Raw genomic sequence first — 20,978 nt, forward strand, 5'->3', positions numbered from 1 at the left:
ATAGACGTTAATTCCTAGTCCCATTTTACAGTACCGCACCTTTGCGTCCTTAGCATGTCCTCACCTCAGTCGGAGGGCACCAGAGCGACCTGTCTCTCCCTGTCTGTCTCCCCTTCATCCACCCATTCTCTCTCCCCCGCATTTTCCTCTTTGTTCGTGAAGTACTTGGAGGTTATCAGTTTAGATCTGACTGCTAGACAAGGAGACTATGACACTATAGGATCCGTTTACTTAGATCTACTTTTAGAGCTGTTGCTTCTGTTACAGTGAGTCCACGTTTCTAGTATGCGTGTACACACGTGTCTGTGTTATAGTGAGTCGACGTATCTAGTATGTGTGCGCGTCCGTGTTATAGTGAGTCGACGTTTCTAGTATGCGTGTACACACGTGTCCGTGTTATAGTGAGTCCACGTTTCTAGTATGTGTGTGTGTACACGTGTCCGTGTCTTGGGGAATGTGCTCTTGGTCGTGTGCAGCCCCTCATGCACAAATCACTATTATCCTCTCTGCTCTCAGTTCCTGTTTACAAATCCGTCAGCTCAGAGGTCACAGTGTCTTTCCAGGCTCTCAAGCCTTTGGGGTCCTCTGTCCTCGCTGGGTCTACCTCGCTGCCCTCTTTCGGTAATTTGAATTGGTCGGTTCTGAGACATCTGTGAAAGCGCGTTCTACATGATGCCTGGAATGTTGCTGGTCATGATGTCAGAGTTCTTCACAGCTGAGAATGCGTCCACAAGGAGTGAGAAGTTTTGATGATGACTGTGATTGTTGGTGACTCCCTACTTGAACAAATGCCAGAGAGGAGACCAGCAACAAGTGCGTGTGAAGCAGGCCAGTGCAAGCCCAGTGCAGGGGCCAGCTCCACGAGGTGGTGCGTCCAGGGAGAAGCCTTGGTGTAATGTGGTCCACTAGTTCTAATCAGGGTGAACATGTTCACTTGAACTACTTCATAAACTGAATGCATTAGCAACTTTAAAATAGACCCTTGTGTGAAAATCATATATACTTCATTGTACAGGCCAAAAAGAAAGAAAAAAAAAAGTTGCAAGTGACGGTCATTAGAAAATAATTAATCAAACTGTTCTTTTTCTCAGCTTTCTGAAAGCATCAGGGTTATGATTTACGCACCGCTCCACTGACATACAGCATTTATATTTAGTCTCTGTTGTGTTGCCCGCATGTTCTCTGAGATACTTCACTGCTAATGAGCACCAAATGTGGAAATTCAGTTTAAAAATTCCAGGCAGGGCAGGCATTTAGCCCAGCAGTTAAGATATTACCTTTGCCTATACCTACAATGCCATGAAACACTTAAATAGAAGAATATTAAGCTTGTAACTGTTACTAAAGGACTACACTGCTGTGATAATATGGGGGGAAATGGTGGGAGGGGAAAATGAGGAGGGGACAGAGGACTCTAAACCCACACAACTGTATCATGGAAAATGATAACAATGAAAATGATAACAATGATAACAACTAGATGCCAGTGCAGAGATGGCTCAGGCTACTTGCTGCCCCGACGGGAGACCTGAATTGAATTCCTGAATCCCGGTTTGAGCTTTGCTCCAGCCCCAGGTATTGTGGGCATTTGGGCGTGAACCATTAGAGGAATTTCTCTGTTTCTGTCTCTTTATCAAATAAACAATTTTATTATTATCACTACTGGGGCCTTAAGGAATGGCATATGGAAGAAGGAAATTATGAAATATCTTCTAAATGCAGTCATCTTTGAAAAAATACCGCTGAATACCATGGGATATTAGGGACTGGGGGGTTATGATTAAGAGAAGGAAGAAGGTTGCTACCAGTGTCGACCATCAAGGCCTTAGCTTCTTAGCTCGGTTACTCAAGCACTGATCATTTGTTGCGATGTTTATTGACTGCCTACATGGAGTGTTTGTGTTTCTGCAGTATGATAATAAACCAGAAGGTTTTGCTCTGATTTTCTGTTTTTGTTGAATAGATAGGTAGTAAGCGGCTTGGGATTGGTGCTGCATAGAGAGGCAAATCAAGGAAGACCAAGTGTTGAGGATGGAGAGAAGCTTGCGGTTTGATGTCTTTTTAGTAATGATATGTTAGTGGCGGAGGTTGCCATTAGGACACCGGCAGAAAATGCTTGGCGGCTGTGGGAGAGGGCAGGCCGAGTTGCTGTGGGGAGCACCTGGCCTGTTTGTGGAGCAGCCAGGAGGCTGTGTGGCTGGAGTGTGGTCAGCTGGGGGTTTCACTCAGAGTGTGATGGGCAGCCTTGGGCCTTGACTGAGTAGGAAGAGGTTGACTAATCATGTTCTGCTGCAAGTTGTGAATCCAGCTAGAAAGGTTGCATTGAGAGATGTGAAGCGGACTTGGTGAGAAGTAAAAGGTGGCCTTGATTCTTCTGGGGTCCTAGATGAGAAGGGTTCAGGAGCTGTGAAGGTGGGTGCAGAACTCTGTGGAGACACCAAAGAGGCAGGTGTGAGGTACGCTGGCCTCCTGGGGCCTGGAGAAAGAGTCCAGTGTGTGTCCTGAAACGGGTAGCCTTGCCTGCTGGCCTGTCCCATTCATGGTTCTATGCAGGTTGTTTTCTGAGGATATATCCTGTATTCTTTCTCAGACTTACAGGATTCAGTGAAGGAAGGAAGGAAAGGTCATGGGAAACAAGTATCTGTTGTCATTTGTTTGCTGAGTGACTGTTCGAGCTCCACCCTACTTGTGCGAAGTGGAGCCTGTCCCAAACGGGACTTAGGGACCCTGACATATATCAACAACAGTAGAGCTGCAAAATAACACCTGCAAAGTGGTGTGTTCTGAGAACTGTATTGCAAAGATTTGTTTATTTGAAAGGCAGAGTGATGAGGGCAGGGGAGAAAGACAAAATGAACCAATATATTCAGTCTGTTGCAGTCCTCAAATGACTACAATGACCGGGCCAACCAGGAGCCTGAAGTGACATGTGGGTCTCCCCCGTGAGTGGCAGAAAACCAGGCATCTGGGCCGCAGGCTGCGTCAGGGCCACAGGCTGCGTCAGGGCCACAGGCTGCTGCTTTCCCAGGTGCATTAGCAGGATGCTGCTGCAGAAGCAGAGCAGCCAGCACTTTGGGCACGGGCAGCACACACAGGACTTGACCTGCTGTGCGCTTCTTTCTGTTCCTTCTCTTGTCTTCCTACTTAACGTCTGCAATCATAGTTATCAAAGGCATTTGTTCATTTAACTTTCTACCACATGTGAAGTGATACAGGGCCTTCCAAATCTTAATGTTTTTTTTATAAGTTGAGTTGTGCAACATTCAAACCTTTGTTTGTTTTGTAAAGGTAAAATATTCTCCTATATTCAGGACCAAAATGGCATTTCCTGAGTTCTTTAACTTCTGCTTAAAAAATGTTGTCCTCTCGGGCCCAGCGCGGTGGTGCAGTGGTTAAGGTCCTCGCCTTGCACACCCAGGATCCCATATGGGCGCCGGTTCTAATCCCGGCAGCCCTGCTTCCCTTCTAGCTCCCTGCCTGTGGCCCGGGAAAGCAGTCGAGGACTGCCCAAAGCTTTGGGAACCTGCACCTGCGTGGGAGACCCGGAAGAGGCTCCTGGCTTCGGACCGGCATAGCATGGGCCGTTGCACTCACTTGGGGAGTGAATCATCAGACAGAAGATCTTCCTCTCTGTCTCTCCTGTCTGTATATCCGCCTTTCCAATAAAAAAAAAATGTTGTCCTCTCTTAGTGAAAGGTGTTAAAACTTCAGTGATATTTTTTTGTCTAATTTTACACTATTGATGTCTAACTTTAAGTAGGAACAATGTGCCCTGAAATGACATGGGTATATATTTTGCCCATAAGGGAATATATACAGTTAATTTCTCTGCTATTTTCTGTTGAAAATCAGAGTTAAAATGGAAAGTTACTGAAGGAAGCAGGTGGGTTTTAAATTCCTGTATATTTTTGAGGAGTCATAAGCCCTGTTTTCATTCTTGACTTTTCAGCAGGCAAGGGAGGAGATGAGTGTTAACTAATCTTTATCTTCTTGTAATTCAAATCCCATTACAGCTGCAGTATTACTCTGCATTAAACTCTTGAGTGACAACATTGAATTATTATTTTTATACTTCTTTTGCTGTAAGCTTGTTTGGGAGTAGTCATGATGTGTAGATTTTGTCACAGGTGCTCTGGCTGCAGCTGCCAGGAGTGATGGCTCTGACTCGAGAGTCTGCATAGGAGAGACTGGTGTGGATGTGTGTGTGTGTGTGTGTGTGTGTGTGTGTGTGTGTGTGTGTGGTAGTAGTAGTAGTGAATTTTCCAGAACTACTGGGACACAAATACTCTATGTGGTTTGGCTTACTGACCTTTGATTTTATTTTAAAACTAATGATAATTTAAAGAGCATTTCTAAGGCAATTATTTTAAGAGACTAAAACCTAAGACTGCCGTTATTGTCTTCAGGGTTCTCTGTGTGTGCACTTTGTTGTTATTAGGCTTAATGGCAGGACTGGAAGGAATCATGAAAGGCGCTCTCTTTCCTTCTCTGGCACTCTTAAGATTTGTGATTTAATATTTATCCATGATGACAGAAGTAGAGTTACTTTGTCTTTTTCATATTTATTTATTTTATTGCAAAGGCAGATTGACAGAAGGAGACACAGAGAGAAAGATCTTCCATCTGCTGGTTCATTATCTAAGGGGTCCACCGTGGCTGGAGTTGAGCCGATCAGAAGCCAGGAACCTCTTCTAGGTCTCCCATGTGGGTGCAGGCTCCCAGGACTTTGGGCTGCCCTCTGCCTTCCCAGGCCACAAACAGGGAGCTGGATGGGAAGTGGAGCAGCCAGGACACGAACTGGCACCCATATGGGATGCTTGTGCACAAAAGTGAGGATTTAGCCAATGGAGTCATCACACTAGGCCCCTAGAGTTACTTTTGAAAGATGCATTAACTTACTTGATTCTGACATCCACCCAGAGGCTTAGGTTCTGTTATTACCCCACATGCCACATGGGGAACTGTAGAGACTATGAGTGGAGATACAGTCTGTGGCCCTATCAGATGGAATCCTGAAAGGATGGCAGCATTGGAGGAAGGACCATGGGAAAGGGCAGGAGGAGAGGCAGGGAACGCCTTCACCAGGCAGGGCTGGTCACAGTGGTAAGAGAGCCAGTGATGCCATGCCGACTTTGGTCATACCTGGCAGGGTTGGGGTCCTCTTCATATTTTCACACAGTAAACTGGTGATGGATGCTTGAATTGTCCGTAGCCATGGGGAACTTCTGACTGGCAGAAGAATGGAGCACAGGTTTGGCTTAGCTTGCCAGGAAATGAGATCATCATTCATTCATCATTCAGAATAAACAGGATTGAAACAGTACAAGAGAAATTCCATTTATTTTCTCTTCCTTGTCCTCCATTGCCTATTTGGGGCTGACTTTCATTTTCCTGTATGAATTCTAAGACAAACCTGTTTACGCCTCTGACTTCTCTAAGAGTCAAACAAAACAAAAGGAAAGAGTCAGACTTTGAGTACAGCCTAGGTCAGTGATTAGCTGTCTGGTCTCTGTGCGGTGTAATCATAGGTCTCTTGGTTCAGAAGCAGTGCCTGTCCCTCACCTGCACTCCTGCTTCCTGCCATGCAGGGGGGCTGCTGCTCCCTCACCTCCCAGCTTCTCTGCTCTTCTTGCCTTCCTCACTTGGCAGAGCATTGGATGACCTTGGTTCCCCAGTAGCCATAGTTGGTGAACCTGGTTCATTCTGATGAGTTCTTTGGACAGTCCCTTTCCCTCCATTTCTAAGTTCTCTCACCAGTTTTCCTGGCAGTGGGAGCCAAGGGGACTCGCTTTCTCCATTTACATCTCTGCGGTGTGCAGCTGTCCTTGCCTTCTGGTCCAGCAGCCTTAATTCAGAAGCAGATGACCTTGACTTTGTAGTACTTACAGGGGGTGTATAGGTGGAGAATTCATTTGTAACTAGAGAGAAGCAAGGAGTGAGAATGCAAATGTGGTGGTAAGTACTGGGTTAAAGTCAGAAGAGTGGGTGAAATTACCCAAGAAAGGTGGTGGACTTTACAGACAACGTTGTGTTTCCCCGGGGTTAGGGAAGGAAAGGCAGCTGTCTGTAAAAACGGAAGTTGGGTCAGAGCATTAGCCGTAACATAGGGCAGGCTGTGCAACAGTCAGCTCGGAACTCTGCCCTCCCACAGGTCTTGTCTTGATTTAAGATGTGGAACTTACAATGTGTTGGTCTTTATTTTCATTACATATCACAATAAAGGTCCTACCGTGCCTTGTTTCTGTGGCAGAGATCAATGCCAATCTTACTTCAGGATTTCTAGCTTGTTCAAGATAAATTTAATTTTTTTTTCCAGTTGTGTATGAACACAGATCAAGATTAGAAAAATCACTGCAAAAGGAAAGACTTGAACATAAGAAAGCCAAAGAAGGTAAATAAAGCATGCCCTTTGTGTCCTTGTTTCCTCACTCTTCTTTGAACTCTTGTGTTACAGTTGCTTTGCCATATATATATATATACTTTTGTTTTGGGCCAAATTACTTCTCAAATCAATCCCAAGTCAATGTGGTAAACTGGCTGGAGAAACACCTGCCAGGCAACAGACAGGCACTATACTTCTGATCAAGACTGGCATTGCACTCTTGGGTCAGTTGCTGCCATCTTGAGGTAGACCATATCCTGGGCAGTACATATAGATTACTTCAAAAATAATGCATTTTTTAATTGAAATATGACACAGCTCTACTACTGAATATCTATTCAAAGATATTCAGGAACAAGGAATGGAATAAAGACCAACAGCCCTGAGACCAGAAAACGGTGCGTGTCCACACATGCACACACATTCAGACAGTAATGAGCTGTCTGCATTGTTTGGTGTTTTTGAGTTATTCACCTCTTCATTTCTCATGAAAGCTTTTATTGGCACAAATTACTCATTTGGTTTGAAAAATGAACATTTAGTGCCTATATTAGGCACTGATTGAATTTTCTCAGACATTTTCTGCAAGTAACCGGTGTTACCCACTGTGTGAAGAGAAGTTTTCTGTTTTATTTGTATATAGTGATAGACCTGGGAGTTCAAGTCTGGTGTTCCTGTGTCTTGGCGCAGGTCTGGGAGGGCAGCAGGAGAGGTTCGTGTGCCAGGCAGGGAGGGGGTTTATTGCTTCATACCTGGAGCCTCTCTCGAGAACACCAGTCAGTCCCAGTAAAACGCTTCAGAGGATTTGAATTTCCATCTTCTTCAGATGCAGAGTGATTTTATGGAGCCATCTAGTGGGTAATAAAGTTTGCAGAGCGTTGCAGATGGCTGGGACCCAGTGAGTTCCCTTCGCAGGCCCTGAAGGAGTGGTGCGTGCCATCTAGTGGAGAGCAGTACATCATCCTTCTGTGCACTTGAGCACAGACATGCTCTCCATGCACTTTGAGCCAGTTCCATAGAGTGCAGATTTTGTTGATGCAAGATACACAGCTTTAAGATAGAGGGATGGCTATTTTATTTCAGTTCTTTCTAAAACATTGAGAAGCAAAATGAAGTATAGGAATAACCAGAAAGATAAAAACACTATTGCATGTTTTAAGTAAAGTTTGCCTTTATTCTCTTAGAATGTCAACATGAATTAATTCACACTGTATTATGTTTGTCCTAGATTTTCTTGTTTATAAGTTAGAAGCACAAGAAACCCTAAATAAAGGAAGGGTAAGTTTGTTCTGTTTTGTTCTTGATTTATGTTGATGAACCATGGAGGGAAAGGATGCAGAGTGACCAAGGCCTTTCTCAGATGGCCACTAAGTCTGTGGACCTGAGGTTCATTTTTCTTTTTTTTATTATGAAAATACCCTAGGAGGAAAGCCTTAATTTGCCTTTTTAAACCCTGCATGTGCTTACCATATGGTTGGTGCTTGCCTCGGTGAATTAGTCACATCCATTGGCTATTACAGGACAAGGTCCTTCTCATGTCTGGGTCTTAGTTCTTCTGATAGTAAGAGGTGAAACTAAGATATCACCTAGGACTTTGTCAAGCTATCATTGTAGGATTGCATATTTCTCATTTTCATCGTAAAAAATACAGCACACTGATGGGAATGTTAAAAGTTTGCTTCTGAAATTAAATAGAGAGATGGCCCCGAGACACCCTAGAACAAGCATACAATTTATCTGAGGTTGTATAAGAAATAAATCACAAGGCAGAGAACTATATTAAGAGCTCTAAGTTGTGTATAGCAAGAGACTAGATTGATTATCTTGGTGTTGACTTGTTTATTTATTTACAGCAAATGTACTCTGGTTTCTCTTCAGATCGTATAAATCTTTCACCTTTTTTTTTTTTTAACTTACAGCAAGATTCCAACAGCAGATACAGTGCGTTGAGTGTACAACATCAAATGCTGAAAGTGAGTGAAGTTATTCTTCTCGAAAAACATTAATACTTGAATGATTGGTGGTTTTTAAAATAATCAAAAATCCACAGACTTGACTTGTGTTATAACATGGTAAAATTATATTTGTCTAGAAATATAATGCTCCACCATAGTTACTGTCTGATTATGAAAAAAACCCATATTTATTATATTAAGCACATTTTACATATGCTCCATGCTCAACTGCTTTTATAATTTTTTTTCTTGTTTCTTACCGTGGCTTTTCCTTTCTCTTAGACAGACTGGAGACTGTAGTGATCAGTTGCTTTTATTGAAAAATGTTCTTTTGCCTACTGTAGGGATAACAATATATTATTTATAGTTTCCTTCCTTGTTCCTTGAGAAAACCCATTATTGTGTGTCAGGAAGACCAGAGCGAGGACAGAGATGTTGTCTCTGCCATATGGACAAGATGAGCAGCCTGCTCACGCTCACCGTGTCATGCTGTCCACTGCATGCCAAACCCCCAGCATCTTGGATCAGACCATGTGCTTTTTATCCAAACCCTCCCTGTTACCAACAGTGCAGTGCATGAATTAAAGCAGAACTTTCACATTCAGCATTTGCATGATTACAGTGTAAGATTGTATGAAACAGAGTAAATAAGAATCAGTTCTACAATCAGCATACTGTTTCTGCTTAAGAGGAGGCAGCCTTCTATTGTCTTCAAAGTTTGCTATTAGGATGGCTGAAAAACTAAAGAAGAAAAATAAAATATGATCAACCTCTGTGTGTGCAGGTTCCCTGTGTGCATATTTAAGCAGCCTTGAGTTGAAAATATTTGAGGAAGGGAGAATTGTGATGTAGTTCACAAAGATACCTGCAAAGCCAGCACTTACATTGTATGATGTTACAAGTATTTTCATGTGAATTAAGTATTCCCAATGATGTACAACAGTTATCTGTAGCAGATAACTGCTACCATCTTATATAGCAGCTTTGTGTATCAGTGGATTTTGATATCCAAGATGGACAATGGAAGCAGTCTTCCCTGGATACCATGAGATAGTTACGTGGTGCTGGGGAAGTGTGCATTGCAGGAGCAAGTGCAATAGATAATTTTAATCATTAGTTTTACCTTGCTTCCATGGAAATTAGAGTCCCTGGGAATCTTCCTAAATGCTCCCCTTTTCCATCTCCCATTAAAACTTATTACTTTTGGTGGAAAAAATTAAGGGGGGCATTATTTTTTGTCCATGATCTCAAATTATTCATTTAAATAAGAGTGAAATGCAGGGAGGCTGCCCACATGAAATAGCAGCTCAAGGGAAGCAAAGCCTGCTTCTTCATGTGCCCTTGTGTTTCTCAGAAGAGAAAGGCTTTGCTCCAGTGAGGCATGGTTTTGCATAGTTTAGAGTGTGTGTTTCATCTCAAGTGTTTCCCTGTGCAGAGCCAACACGAGGAGCTGAAGAAACAGCACAGCGACCTGGAAGAGGAACATCGCAGGCAAGGGGAAGACTTCAGCAGAACATTCAATGACCACAAGCAGAAATACTTGCAGCTTCAGCAAGAGAAGGAACAAGAACTTTCTAAACTGAAAGGTATTTGAAGCGCTAGCAGACTGAGAACTCATGCAGTGTTTCAGTAGGACAGACTTTACTTTTGTCTGGTGTTTGGCTTAATGCTGTGACGGTTACTTCTTGGTAACATTCCATAAGTATCCTCAGCTCTTTGGGTTTGCTTAGTGAAGCAGAACAGAATGCCTCGTGTGTTCCATTATATCTTCTCTTGTGTGTGGTTGCACACTTAACATCGTTGAATGCATTCAGTAGACATCATTGGTTTTCCTCTGTTGTCACAATCAAAACTTGTTCCACGCATTTCTTAAACGGTTATTTTTATTTGAAATACAGAGTGACACAGACAGAAGAAGACGGAGGGAGAGAGAGAAAGAGAGATCTTCCATCTTCTGATTTTTAGCCAAATGGCTGCAACAGCCAGAGCTGAGCTGATCTGAAGCCAGGAGCCAGAAGCTTCTTTCGGGTCTCCCACATGAGTGTAGGGTCTCATGGCATTGGGCTGTCCTCCAGTGCATTAAGCAGAGAGCTGGATCAGAAGTGGAGCAGGCAGGACTCAGACCAGCACCCATACGGGGTGTCAGTGCTGCAGTCAGATGATTTACCAGCTGCACTGTCACACTGGCCTCAGTCCGCACCAGGCAGAGGACTGAACCACTGACTGTCCCCGCGGTATAGATTTAGACTGCTGGCATCAGTCCTGACTTGGGCAGCTCCTTGCCCTGTGACGCTGCGCAAGACGTGTGCTCACCACACAGCATTGTTCTCTGTGAAACTAGAATAATTTTGGGGAAATACCGACTTCATTCAGCGGTGTGAGGCACAGACGAGATCTACGAAGAATTTAGAAGGATTAGTGACATGTGGACTGCAGCCTGCTGTGAGCGTCAATGCCAGGCGTTTCCTCAGCAGTGGGAAACAAATATAGATCTCTTCTCTGAGTTCTTTTAAGTTCTGGAAACCAGAGTTTTCTCTGAGCAAACGTGTAAGTGCTAAGTAAGTTTGAAGTGTGAAAGTCAGTCATAAAATCTACATGGTACTTGTGAAAACAAGTCTATGGTCTGGTCAGTTGCCCTGTGGCAACAGTTTGATAAGGTGCCATCCTTATCAAGGATCAGGTGCCATGTGCAGGACCTCTGACTTTAGTGTTGCTGTTGAAATATTTTGTAAATATTTAAAAACAAGTTAGGAAACGGTACAAAGTTCAGTTGTCACCAAAGAAATACTGCAAAGGGTGAAGGTGCTCTAGGCAGAGCTGGGTCAGATGTCCGTAGTGAAACGTGTGGAGTCCTGGGTGTGTTGCTGAGTGCTGGTGGTCGTAACAACACAGAGGATGGAAGACACTTTGCAACACCAGAAATCCTCACAGAAGTTTGAAAGAAGGTGCTTCCAGGGTGAGACAGTGCTTGCCCTACCTGGAGAGCTACACCAGTGTCTGGCGAGGGACAAGCCTTTTGGCTTACAGTATATGTAGCTTAGCAGTGCTGAGCTGAATAAGTACACTCAAGTATATGGAAAAGAAGTGGATTTATTAAGGAGTGAGAAATGCAGTTTTCTAGGTGCCATATCTGTACTTCATGCATGTTAACAATATCCCCAAAGAGCATGTTTTGTTGTGTCTGCTCTAGCACTTTCTATTTCCAAGTGATATATAGTAAAAGTTTAGGAAATTATGCATAGCAGAAGTCAGAACCATGGAAGATAAGAGGGCATACGTAGTTCAAATCTTATCACCTGGTTTGAACTTACCAATAACACCCAGGTTAGAACCAGACCTGGTAAATTGTAGGATCCTTCTCACCAAAAAATTCAGCAGGGCAGAAAGAGAGAAACACAGTGGAAGCAGTTACGCAGCGAGACCGGAAGCAGCAGCATCTGGACAATGTTTCTGACACTTGGTCAGCACTTTTGATCAAGTACTGAGTGAGAGTGTTTCGTGACTGATGCAGCTCAGCAGTGGCTAACCAAGGTGTAGAGTCTCCATAGTTCTTGGCTGCTTCCCACAGTGCAAGGAGAGGATTTAAAATGCCTGGTGTGGAGAGCTGGACATGTGGGCCTAGGTGGTTGCTGCTGATTGTCATCCCCAAAATAGCTGACACTTGGCAGATGTTGGCCATGTGTCAGTACCAGGTGAAACTGCTTAGATGTATTGTTGTATTTAATTCTCTATTAATAGGTCGATGTTATATTTAGCATCATTTAACAAATGAAGAAGTTGAGACCTCCCAAAGTTAAGGAGCGTGCCTGAAGCCAGCTGAGGCACGGATGGCATGACTGTTCCCGGAGTTCCCTTACTTACCACAGGTGGATGCTTCAAGTGCATGCGTGTGAGAGCACAGCCACTTCCAGCACCGACGCTTCAGGTCCTCCTGGTGTGTCCTGTTCTAACCCTCTGGGAAAACAGTTAGTACCTGGAGGTGGACAGCACAGCCACACATTTCCATCTTTGTCCTAATCTGTCCTCCAAGTCCACTTAGACGGCCAATGTCCAGGAGTTGCATAAGGACTGTGAAGGACATGAAAGATGGTGACGAACAGTTTCCTTCAGTGTTGAGTGTGACGTGGAGTGGTAGGCTGTGATGCAGCAGGCTCGGGTGCTGTCTGCGGATGGATGCCCTTAGTGCAGGTGTACACCTGTCATCCCAGAAAAGCTCTCGGTAGCGTCCTATCCGCTTGCAGATGTATCCCACTGGGAAATGGCGTGCTACTCTCACCACTCTACTGTGGAGAGTATTGTTGCATGCAAATTGGCCTATTGTCGAATCTATTTAATGCAAGCTGTTTAAATGGTGATCACCATTCAATTATGGAAGACTCTGTTTAGGCCAACATAACTAGTTCCCCTCCTCACTCGCCCCCCCCAACCAAAAAACAAACAAACAAAACCCCAAAACGTGTGTGTTACATTTAGCCACAAAGAGCTACCAGTTCAAAAAAAAAAAATCCGATATCTAGGGTCTGGTACTGGGGCATAGTATAGGCTAATCCTCTACCTGTGGTGCTGCCCTCTCCTATGGGCACCAGTTTGAGTCCTGGCTGCTCCACTTCTGAAATAGCTCACTGTTTGTGGCCTTGGAAAGTGCTGGAGGATGGCCCAAAGCCTTGGGAGCCTGCACCCACGTGGGAGACCTGACTTCAGACTGGCCCAGCTCTGGCTGTTGTGGTCACTTGGGGAGTGAACTCTCGATGGAAGATCTCTCCTGCCCACAGGTTCTCAATTTCCCTTCCTCTCTGCTTCTGTTACTCTGCTTTTCAAGTAAAATAATTTTTAAAAATTCGATATTTTTTAAAGATGCAGGGAATATGGGAAAACTATGACATTGGTCAGAGGCTCTCTGGCGTTTTCGTGATTAGCAGGGCTTGCGGGGGAAATTGTAGAACTTCATGTTGACTGCAGCTGGCTCACATTGTAGAATTAGGACTAATCAAGCATTCAGTGGTGGCAGAAAGAAAGAAAAAGATTATTAGAATCTTTCAACAGGTAAGTTGGGTTCGCACTGTCTCCTTTTCCTTGAATTGCCTTTGTGGAAGCAGTACCTTCAGGGGCTGTCAGCATTGCTCATTCTGTGAGAAACAGGGTGTCACCTGAAACCACCCAGCCATTATGTTTAGTTGTATGGACCTGCCTCTTGACAGAAATGTTTGATTTTTGACTTCTGAGTGGAATAGCCTTGCCTTTTGTCAAACATGCATAGCTTGTTCATAAGTGTGTAAGTGACTGAGCCGGTTTGTATTGAGATGTCCAGCCAAATCTAAGCCTTATCCAAAAAGATACGATTTTTGGTGATTTGGAATACTACACTGTCAGATTCAAAACAACAGCTTAAAAAAAAAGTTATGTGTGTCTTTAGGTGTGAAAATAGCTGAATCCCAATCCCTGAGACCTTTCTGTGTGGCTTCCTGTTTCCAATACAGAAACGGTGTACAATTTGAGAGAAGAGAACAGGCAGCTGAGGAAGGCACACCAGGACATACACACACAGCTTCAGGACGTCAAGGTAAGCCCCGTGAGCGTGCGGCTGCTCGGAGACCGTGCTCTGCTCTCCAGCTGACTGGGAGGTCTCTCCCTGGTCGACGTGCTTGGCCAGTCGGGGTTGTTAGTGTGGATGTGCATCCGCTGGAGTGGACCTGCTTCCTTTCTCACACTGACATCCACAGATAAAGGTGATCTGAAAATCCAAGGGTTTCCGTTTCCAGGCGAATGCATTTGTAAAAACTTTGCACATACAAAGGTTTCTCGATCTAGTGAGATTTGTCCCTTTTGGGTTTGCTTCATTGTAATGGTTATGATTTGTCTGGCTCGTGGGCTCACCTAAATCAGCTGGCTTACCACAGGGGTTTTTAAATGTATTAAATGTTACAGTAGACAAGCAGGTATCATTGAGGTGGTCATTTACCAAAGCAGAGTTTATCACATAATGGTAAAGCTCAACCTGTACGCTTGTTTTCTCATGTAGCAGCAGCATAAGAACTTACTCTCGGCCCATGAGCAGCTGGTAGTGACGCTGGAGGACCACAGGAGCGCACTGGCTGCCGCACAGGTTGGAACAGTGGCAGCCTCTTGGTTCTTTGCAAAGTCTGCCTAACATTGCTAAACTCTCTGTGCATGGGGTCTCTCAAGCCAGTCTTCAGAAAATCACTTCCAGAAAGCTCTCTTAAACTAAGGGCTATGCATGCTTTTAAATTTTAGTCAAGAAACCATTCAGTCAGCTTTGGCTCGTTCTGAGGTACATACAGCTATCTCCACCTTATCCCAGTCTCAGTAGATGATGATATAACACTTGCTTGAATCACAGAAATTACTTGACACATAGAACCTTTTTCAACTGTATGATAGATATATCAAGTATTGGTGGAGGATCTGTGAAGTCTGTGGTGCTAACTACCCACAGAAATTATGGCCAGACTTGTTCTTCATCTCTTATTCCCACCCGGCACCTGTCTTATACCTCAACACAGTTCTCCTAGGACTAGGCTTCTGTGCTGCTGGCCAAGGACAGAATAGAAGAAAAATCAGTAAACGAGGACACAGATGGGTTGTGATTTTCATTTGTTGGTAGCCTGGCAGAGCCCCGGCGCAGGGCAGGCCCTCGGAAATATGTACTTCCTGCTTTTTTGGGGAGATTGTGAGAAAAGAATGAAGGGACACCATGTGCCTTTGTTCATCAGGAAGACCAAGGTATCGTTGCTGACCCTTCTCTGGGGGCTGTGACTTCTGTTTGTGGGACTCCCTTCCAAGAGTCATCCATATGTATCTCCCTCCTAAGCTGTAGCTTGTTTTCCCTCTTAGGTATAAATTGACTTTAGAGAAGATTATTATTAATTCCAAATTTTAGCAAACTTGGCAAGTGTTGTTTTATGTAAGGCTGTGCTTCATGCTGTATGTTGTGACAAAAGGGTTTGAATACTCTGCGACAGTGCTAAAATGTGAGACTAAGTGACCATTGGAAAGTCTATCAATATAAGCGAAATAGTTCAATCCAAACCTAATTTTCTAGCAGGCCTGTGGGCCATAGTACTGATAGAAGAATTTTGTTGTAAAATTTTTTTTCATGCAGCCTATGTGTACGTCCTCAAAGATTGTTCTGCCTTTTTTCTCTTTTAAACTGTTTTACCAGGATTAGGTACAATATTTAACTAGAATCATGTGTCTTAGTTTGGGCTGCTGCAACAAAATAACACAAACCAGGTGGTTTATATACTAAGAATTATTCTTATATATTTATGATGTTTTTAGATTTAACTTTTTTTATGTGAAAGGCAGAGACAAAGAGGAACCAGAGAACTCGCATTTACTGATGTCTCAAGTGGCCAGGGATTGGCCAGGCTGAGCCAGGAGCCAGGCACTTGGTCCCGGTCCTCTCTGTGGATGGCAGGGATCTGAGTCCTCACGTCATTGCTTGCTGCCTCCAGTGAGCTTGTCAAAAGGAAGCTGTTATCAGGAGTGGTTCAGAACTTGAATCCGGGCACTCAGGCATGGGATGCAAGAGTTCTAAATAATGTGCTCCAATCCTCTCTTCCTGAACGAGAGTGCATTTTTCCTTGTCAAGCTCAGGTTCTCAGTACATGTAGCTCTGATGATGACTGCTCACAACCTGTGTCCCCCCCCCCCAGAGAGAGCTCCTGTTAGTCCACCCGTGAAAGCTCCACCCTGTGACATGGTGACTCCTCAGGAACTCCAGCTGTTACCACTGCCGTGTTGGGTGTAGGTTTGGTAGCCAGCTTCTAGATTTGGGAAAGTTACAGCATTCGATCCAGAACACCATTAGCAAACTCCCCAAATTGCCTGAGAGACAAACATTGTTTCCTGCAAATCATTGCCCCAGATTCTGGCATGGCAACCTGATGTTAAATGTAGTTGATGGTTTTATTTGATTTGTCATTTAGTGAGTTCTGCAACATTGCACCCTTGCTCTAAACAAAATGGAGATGGAGAGAGAGGTCAGATTATTCACTCCACCCCAGAACAGTGATCAGAACCCATTTTCAAGTTCAGACTTGAGAGTCACATGAACTCCTCAGGAGTCAGTTCTTATTAGATTTGTTTAGAAGATATATTTATTTGCTTGAAAGACAGTTGTACATGCACACACACACACAGATCCTTCCACTGATTTACTTCCTACCCATATGGCCATAACTGCTAGAGATGGACCAATTCAATCCAGGAGCTTTATCCGGGTTCAGTGACCAAAAACCGTAGGTCATCTTCCACTGGTGCCCATGAACACTAGAGTGGAGCAGCCAGGACACTGGCACCACAAGTGGCAGCTTTGCCTGAGACGCCACAGTCCTGGCCCCTGGAGACCTGGCCTCATCGCGGTCATCCGGGCCTGTCCTCACACTTCCTGAATCGTGATTTCCGCAGTGGGTGCCTGGGAGCCACATCATCAACATGGCCTGAATGTATGTTGGTATCTGAGAACCACGTCCTCAATGCATTGAAAGATGAAGAATCTCGGAAGAGAAAGAAGTAAGGAGAGCAGGACTGGGCTTTGTGTATTTCAAGTAGTGAAGGACTGTATGGCTCTCGGGTTTTTCTATAACCTACAAAGTTGTTTCCATGTGTACTTAGATTTCTGAGGCAAGAGCCTCTGCTAGCTGTGTAGTATACGTTGTACAAACTACACAAAGACTCTGTCCTGGGACAGATTTAGTAAGCCGACATCTTTACCTCTGTGTGATTGAATGCAAAGGGTCGGTGTTCCTGGAGGCGGAAGAGCAGTGTGGCAGGGCTGGCCCGTTCCAGCTCCACTCACCGCAGGGAGGGACGAGCGTGCCGAGAGAAAGGGTCAGTGCTTTTTGGATGGCCTTAGAAGTGTGTGCTTGCGTACAGCCTCCCCGCCTTCAGGTGTGTATATGCTGATGTGTGTGCACCATCTCTAAGGAGTCTGTGCCTTCTTGGTGTCTTAAAGTGTTACAGGCATACATGTACATTGTATATACACAGAAACATTCTGGTGAGAAAACTTTAGTGCCTTTGTCAGTTTAGAAGAAAAGGATATTCAAAACCGAGGAATAAGATTCTGTCCTGGCTTCATGCCTGTGTTACAGCTTTACCAAAAACCCACTGAGCCCGAGTCAAGAAGCACTGTGACAGGCAGGGGACACGGCTGCTGGGGGAAAGCACAGCTGCTAGTAATGTCATATATATACATACTTACACACACAATCTCCTTCTAAACCTTTGGGTTCTTTCCACTGGAAAATACTGCCCCAACCCTGTTGGTAATTCAGGTTTGAACTTAACTGTGTAATTGTGTGAACTGAGGCGTCAGTTTTTTAGTGAGATGAAACAGTGATGCCACAGCAGCTTTTTGGTGATGTGCAGAGAAGGCCTGTGTTTACTTTGCATGGAAGCTAACCTTGTTTCAGATCTGTTTTCTGTTGCCTTTAATGCTAATCCTAATCTGCATGTGCTCAGAAATGGGAATAGCCGATGTATGGAGACGACCTGCGTATTTTCCTAACTTGTATTTTGGCGTGGTGTCCTTGCCGAGAACACCAATGCCTATTTATGGATGATACCTTTCTTCCCTCCTCAAATTGTGCGATTTGCATCCAATTGTACAATTGACCCGCAGACTCAAGTGGCCGAATACAAACAGCTGAAAGACACTCTGAATAGGATTCCAAGCTTCCGAAAGCCTGAGCCAGCAGAAGCGCAGAACGTGAGCCCTACCCAGGCGGGCCGTTCTCAGCCAGGCCACCAGGCAGCTAGAGAGAAGCCGACCTCAGAGCCACGGCAGGTAAGAGGCAGGCGCTGGCCATGTGCCCTGTCCAAGGGGCCCAGTGCCCCCAGGGCTGCACAGTCTCCACACAGAGAACAGGGCTTCTCAGATGGCAGTGTGGGTCAGAACCCTCGGGGGACTTGGTAGCTGCTGGGTCCTGGCTCCTGAGCCTCTGATTCCCTCAGTTCAAGGAGAGACCAAGGCCTTGCATTTTTAAAGGATGCAGCTTGTTTGGGAGCGCATTTTGAGAGTGATTGCTGTGGTATCCTCTGGGAGAGACCTTCCTGAGCGGCAGTTCTGCCAGGGGCTCGTCTTGAAGGAGCTGTGGCATCGGAGTGTTTGAAGGCTGGCTGTTTGAGATGTTTGATGGAGTGGGAAGGTGTGTTGTTGATGAGGGTAGCATGTGGCAGGCAGTGCCCTCCAGTGTCGGCATTTGTCATGGCCGCTGCACTTGGTACAGCACCAGCTGCACTTAGCACATGGCAGCGTTTCCGTCACAGCACCACTGTTAGCAGCCAGTCTGAGCGTCACTCTCATGAAGCATGCCTCTGCTCTCCTTCATAAAGTCCGGCCTGCCAAATGTGGGACAGAAGAGATGTCCCCTCATCACTAGTTCTTACAAAGCTGTTTCTGAAATCAGGTTAGTTATAAAAGGTACCTGTCGCAGCTTCCCTCTCGGGGACACGGTGGCAGGTGAACGGTAGCTGTCCCGTCCCACTTGCCAAAGGCTGTGGACATCGCTAAAACGTACATCGCTCCAAGTTGTCCTCAGGTGTCCGTCGTTGATACGCAGTCCAGGTGCATGTATTTGATGATTAGCATCTCTGTTAATGCCAGAGGAGGGCTTCTGTTTTATCTTCATTTCAGGAGAGTGTCCTAACTAAAGAAGCCTTCACACTGTTTGTTTCTTCTGGTAAAGAAGGTTAAGGGGGAACAGGCCCAGCTTCTCCTGTCGGCCATCTGCCTTCCCCCACTTTCTGGAGCAGTGCAGATCACATAGAGACCACTGAGACCTGCAGGCAGACAGCCTTGGCTCAGCCCGGCGTCGAGGGCTCTTCTGTACAGAGCTATCTGTATTGACAGTGCAAACTTTGTAAAAACTGTGGTGTACAGGCCTGGCGTGGTGGCCTAGCAGCTAAAGTCCTTCTCCTGAACATGCCAGAATCCCATATGGATGCCAGTTCTAGTCCTGGCGGCTCCACTTCTCATCCAGCTCCCTGCTTGTGGCCTGGGAAAGCAGTTGAGGATGGCCCAAAGCCTTGCGACTCTGCACATGTGTAGGAGACCTGGAGGAGGTTCCTGGTTCCTGGCTCCTGGCTTTGGATCAGCGCAGCACCTGCCGTTGCATCCATTGCATTGGGGAGTGAATCATCAGACGGAAGATCTTCCTCTGTCTCTCCTCTTCTCTGTATATCTGACTTTGCAATAAAAATAAAATAAATCTTAAAAAAAACCCTGTGGTGTACAAAGAAGCTCCAGTGTAACACATGGCAATCATTTTATTACATTTTGCTTAATGGGTACTGTTTTCAACTAATGTATTTGTCAGTAATGGCATTCTTTTTAAAAATTATATTAAGTCCAGCTGATAGAAATTAACCAGTTCCTCCTCCATTTGAGTTTTCTGGGTATCCATCGAAACAAAATTCACTTTAAAGAAAATTATGTGAATATTTTGTCACTGGAAGTCTGAGGGTTTTTTCCTTTTTATTCTAAGAGAAAATAGAGTTTAGAATGCTCTGGAGCTGGATTCACTTCTGAGCTTTACTTTTCTGGGTTATTTAACTGAGTTCTTTTTTAAATACGAATTTGAGAGGGAAGTGAGGTCTGTGTGCTTGTTCACTCTGTGCCTGCCTCCAGTGGCAGGGCGGGAATGGCCTGGGAGCTCCCTCTGGGTCTCCCATCAGCGGCAGGAGCCCCATTACTCTACCTGCCTCCAATGGCAGGGCAGGAATGGCCTGGGAACTCCCTCTGGGTCCCCCATCAGTGGCAGGAGCCCCATTACTCTGTACCTGCCTCCAGTGGCAGGACAGGAATGGCCTGGGAGCTCCCTGTGGGTCCCCCATCAGCGGCAAGAGCCCCATTACTGGTGTCATTACTATTGCCTCCAGGTGGCACGCTGCTAGGAGCCTAGAGCCAGGGACCCAGAGCCAGGATTGCACTCCAGTGTGGGCTGGAGGCAATGGGATTTCTAGGCTAAATGCCCATTCCTGAAATTTTTTGTAATATGAAATTTTGCTTATATTCACACTATTTTAGAGGCAAGCTTACATAATGACAAGAACTAAGTGATTCTATTGCAATAATATCTTTTTAAAAGATTTATTTATTTTTATTGCAAAGTCAGGTATACAGAGAGGAGGGGAGACAGGAAGATCTTCTGTCCGATAATTCATTGCCTAAGTGACTGCAACAGATGGAGCTGAGCTGATCTGAAGCCAGGAGCCAGGAGCCTGGAGCCTCTTCCTGGTCTCCCATGCAGGTGCAGGGTCCCAAGTCTTTGGGCCATCCTCTACTGCTTTCTCAGGCCACAGGCCAGGAATTGGATGGGAATCAGGGCTGCTGGAATTAGAACCTGCGCCCCTATGGGATTCTGGCATGTGCAAGGCGAGGACGTTAGCCACTAGGCTACCACACCAGGTCCTGCAACAATATCTTAAAATCAGGACTCTATTGTTTCCATAATTGTAAAAAAAAATTACATGTATTTATTCGGGAGGCAGGGATATGGGGGGAGAGAAGAGACAGAGTGAGAAAGATGAGGGGGGTGGTGAGAGAGGTCTCCTATCAAGTGCACTTCCCAGATGGCTGCAATGGCCAGGGTGGGACGAGCCCAAAGCCAGGAGAC

The 20,978-nt window shown here is 45.1% G+C and overlaps 1 protein-coding gene across 2 annotated transcripts in view; it reads left to right on the forward strand.

The window, feature by feature from the left end:
- Positions 1-20,978, forward strand: part of GOLIM4 (golgi integral membrane protein 4) — a 68,689-nt gene that overhangs the window by 31,781 nt on the left and 15,930 nt on the right. The window contains exons 2-8 of one of the 2 annotated variants that reach the window (XM_040986392.1): positions 6,317-6,391; positions 7,611-7,660; positions 8,302-8,355; positions 9,773-9,923; positions 13,815-13,897; positions 14,357-14,440; positions 17,984-18,148. In XM_040986392.1, coding sequence (XP_040842326.1) covers positions 6,317-6,391; positions 7,611-7,660; positions 8,302-8,355; positions 9,773-9,923; positions 13,815-13,897; positions 14,357-14,440; positions 17,984-18,148 — 662 coding nt within the window. The remainder of the gene's footprint in view (positions 1-6,316; positions 6,392-7,610; positions 7,661-8,301; positions 8,356-9,772; positions 9,924-13,814; positions 13,898-14,356; positions 14,441-17,983; positions 18,149-20,978) is intronic. The other variant, XM_040986393.1, reaches the window with a different exon arrangement.

The sequence above is a fragment of the Ochotona curzoniae genome, unplaced genomic scaffold, assembly GCF_017591425.1.
Source record: "Ochotona curzoniae isolate NIBS_2020 unplaced genomic scaffold, NIBS_Ocur_1.0 contig_4504, whole genome shotgun sequence".
NCBI classification, from domain to species: domain Eukaryota; kingdom Metazoa; phylum Chordata; class Mammalia; order Lagomorpha; family Ochotonidae; genus Ochotona; species Ochotona curzoniae.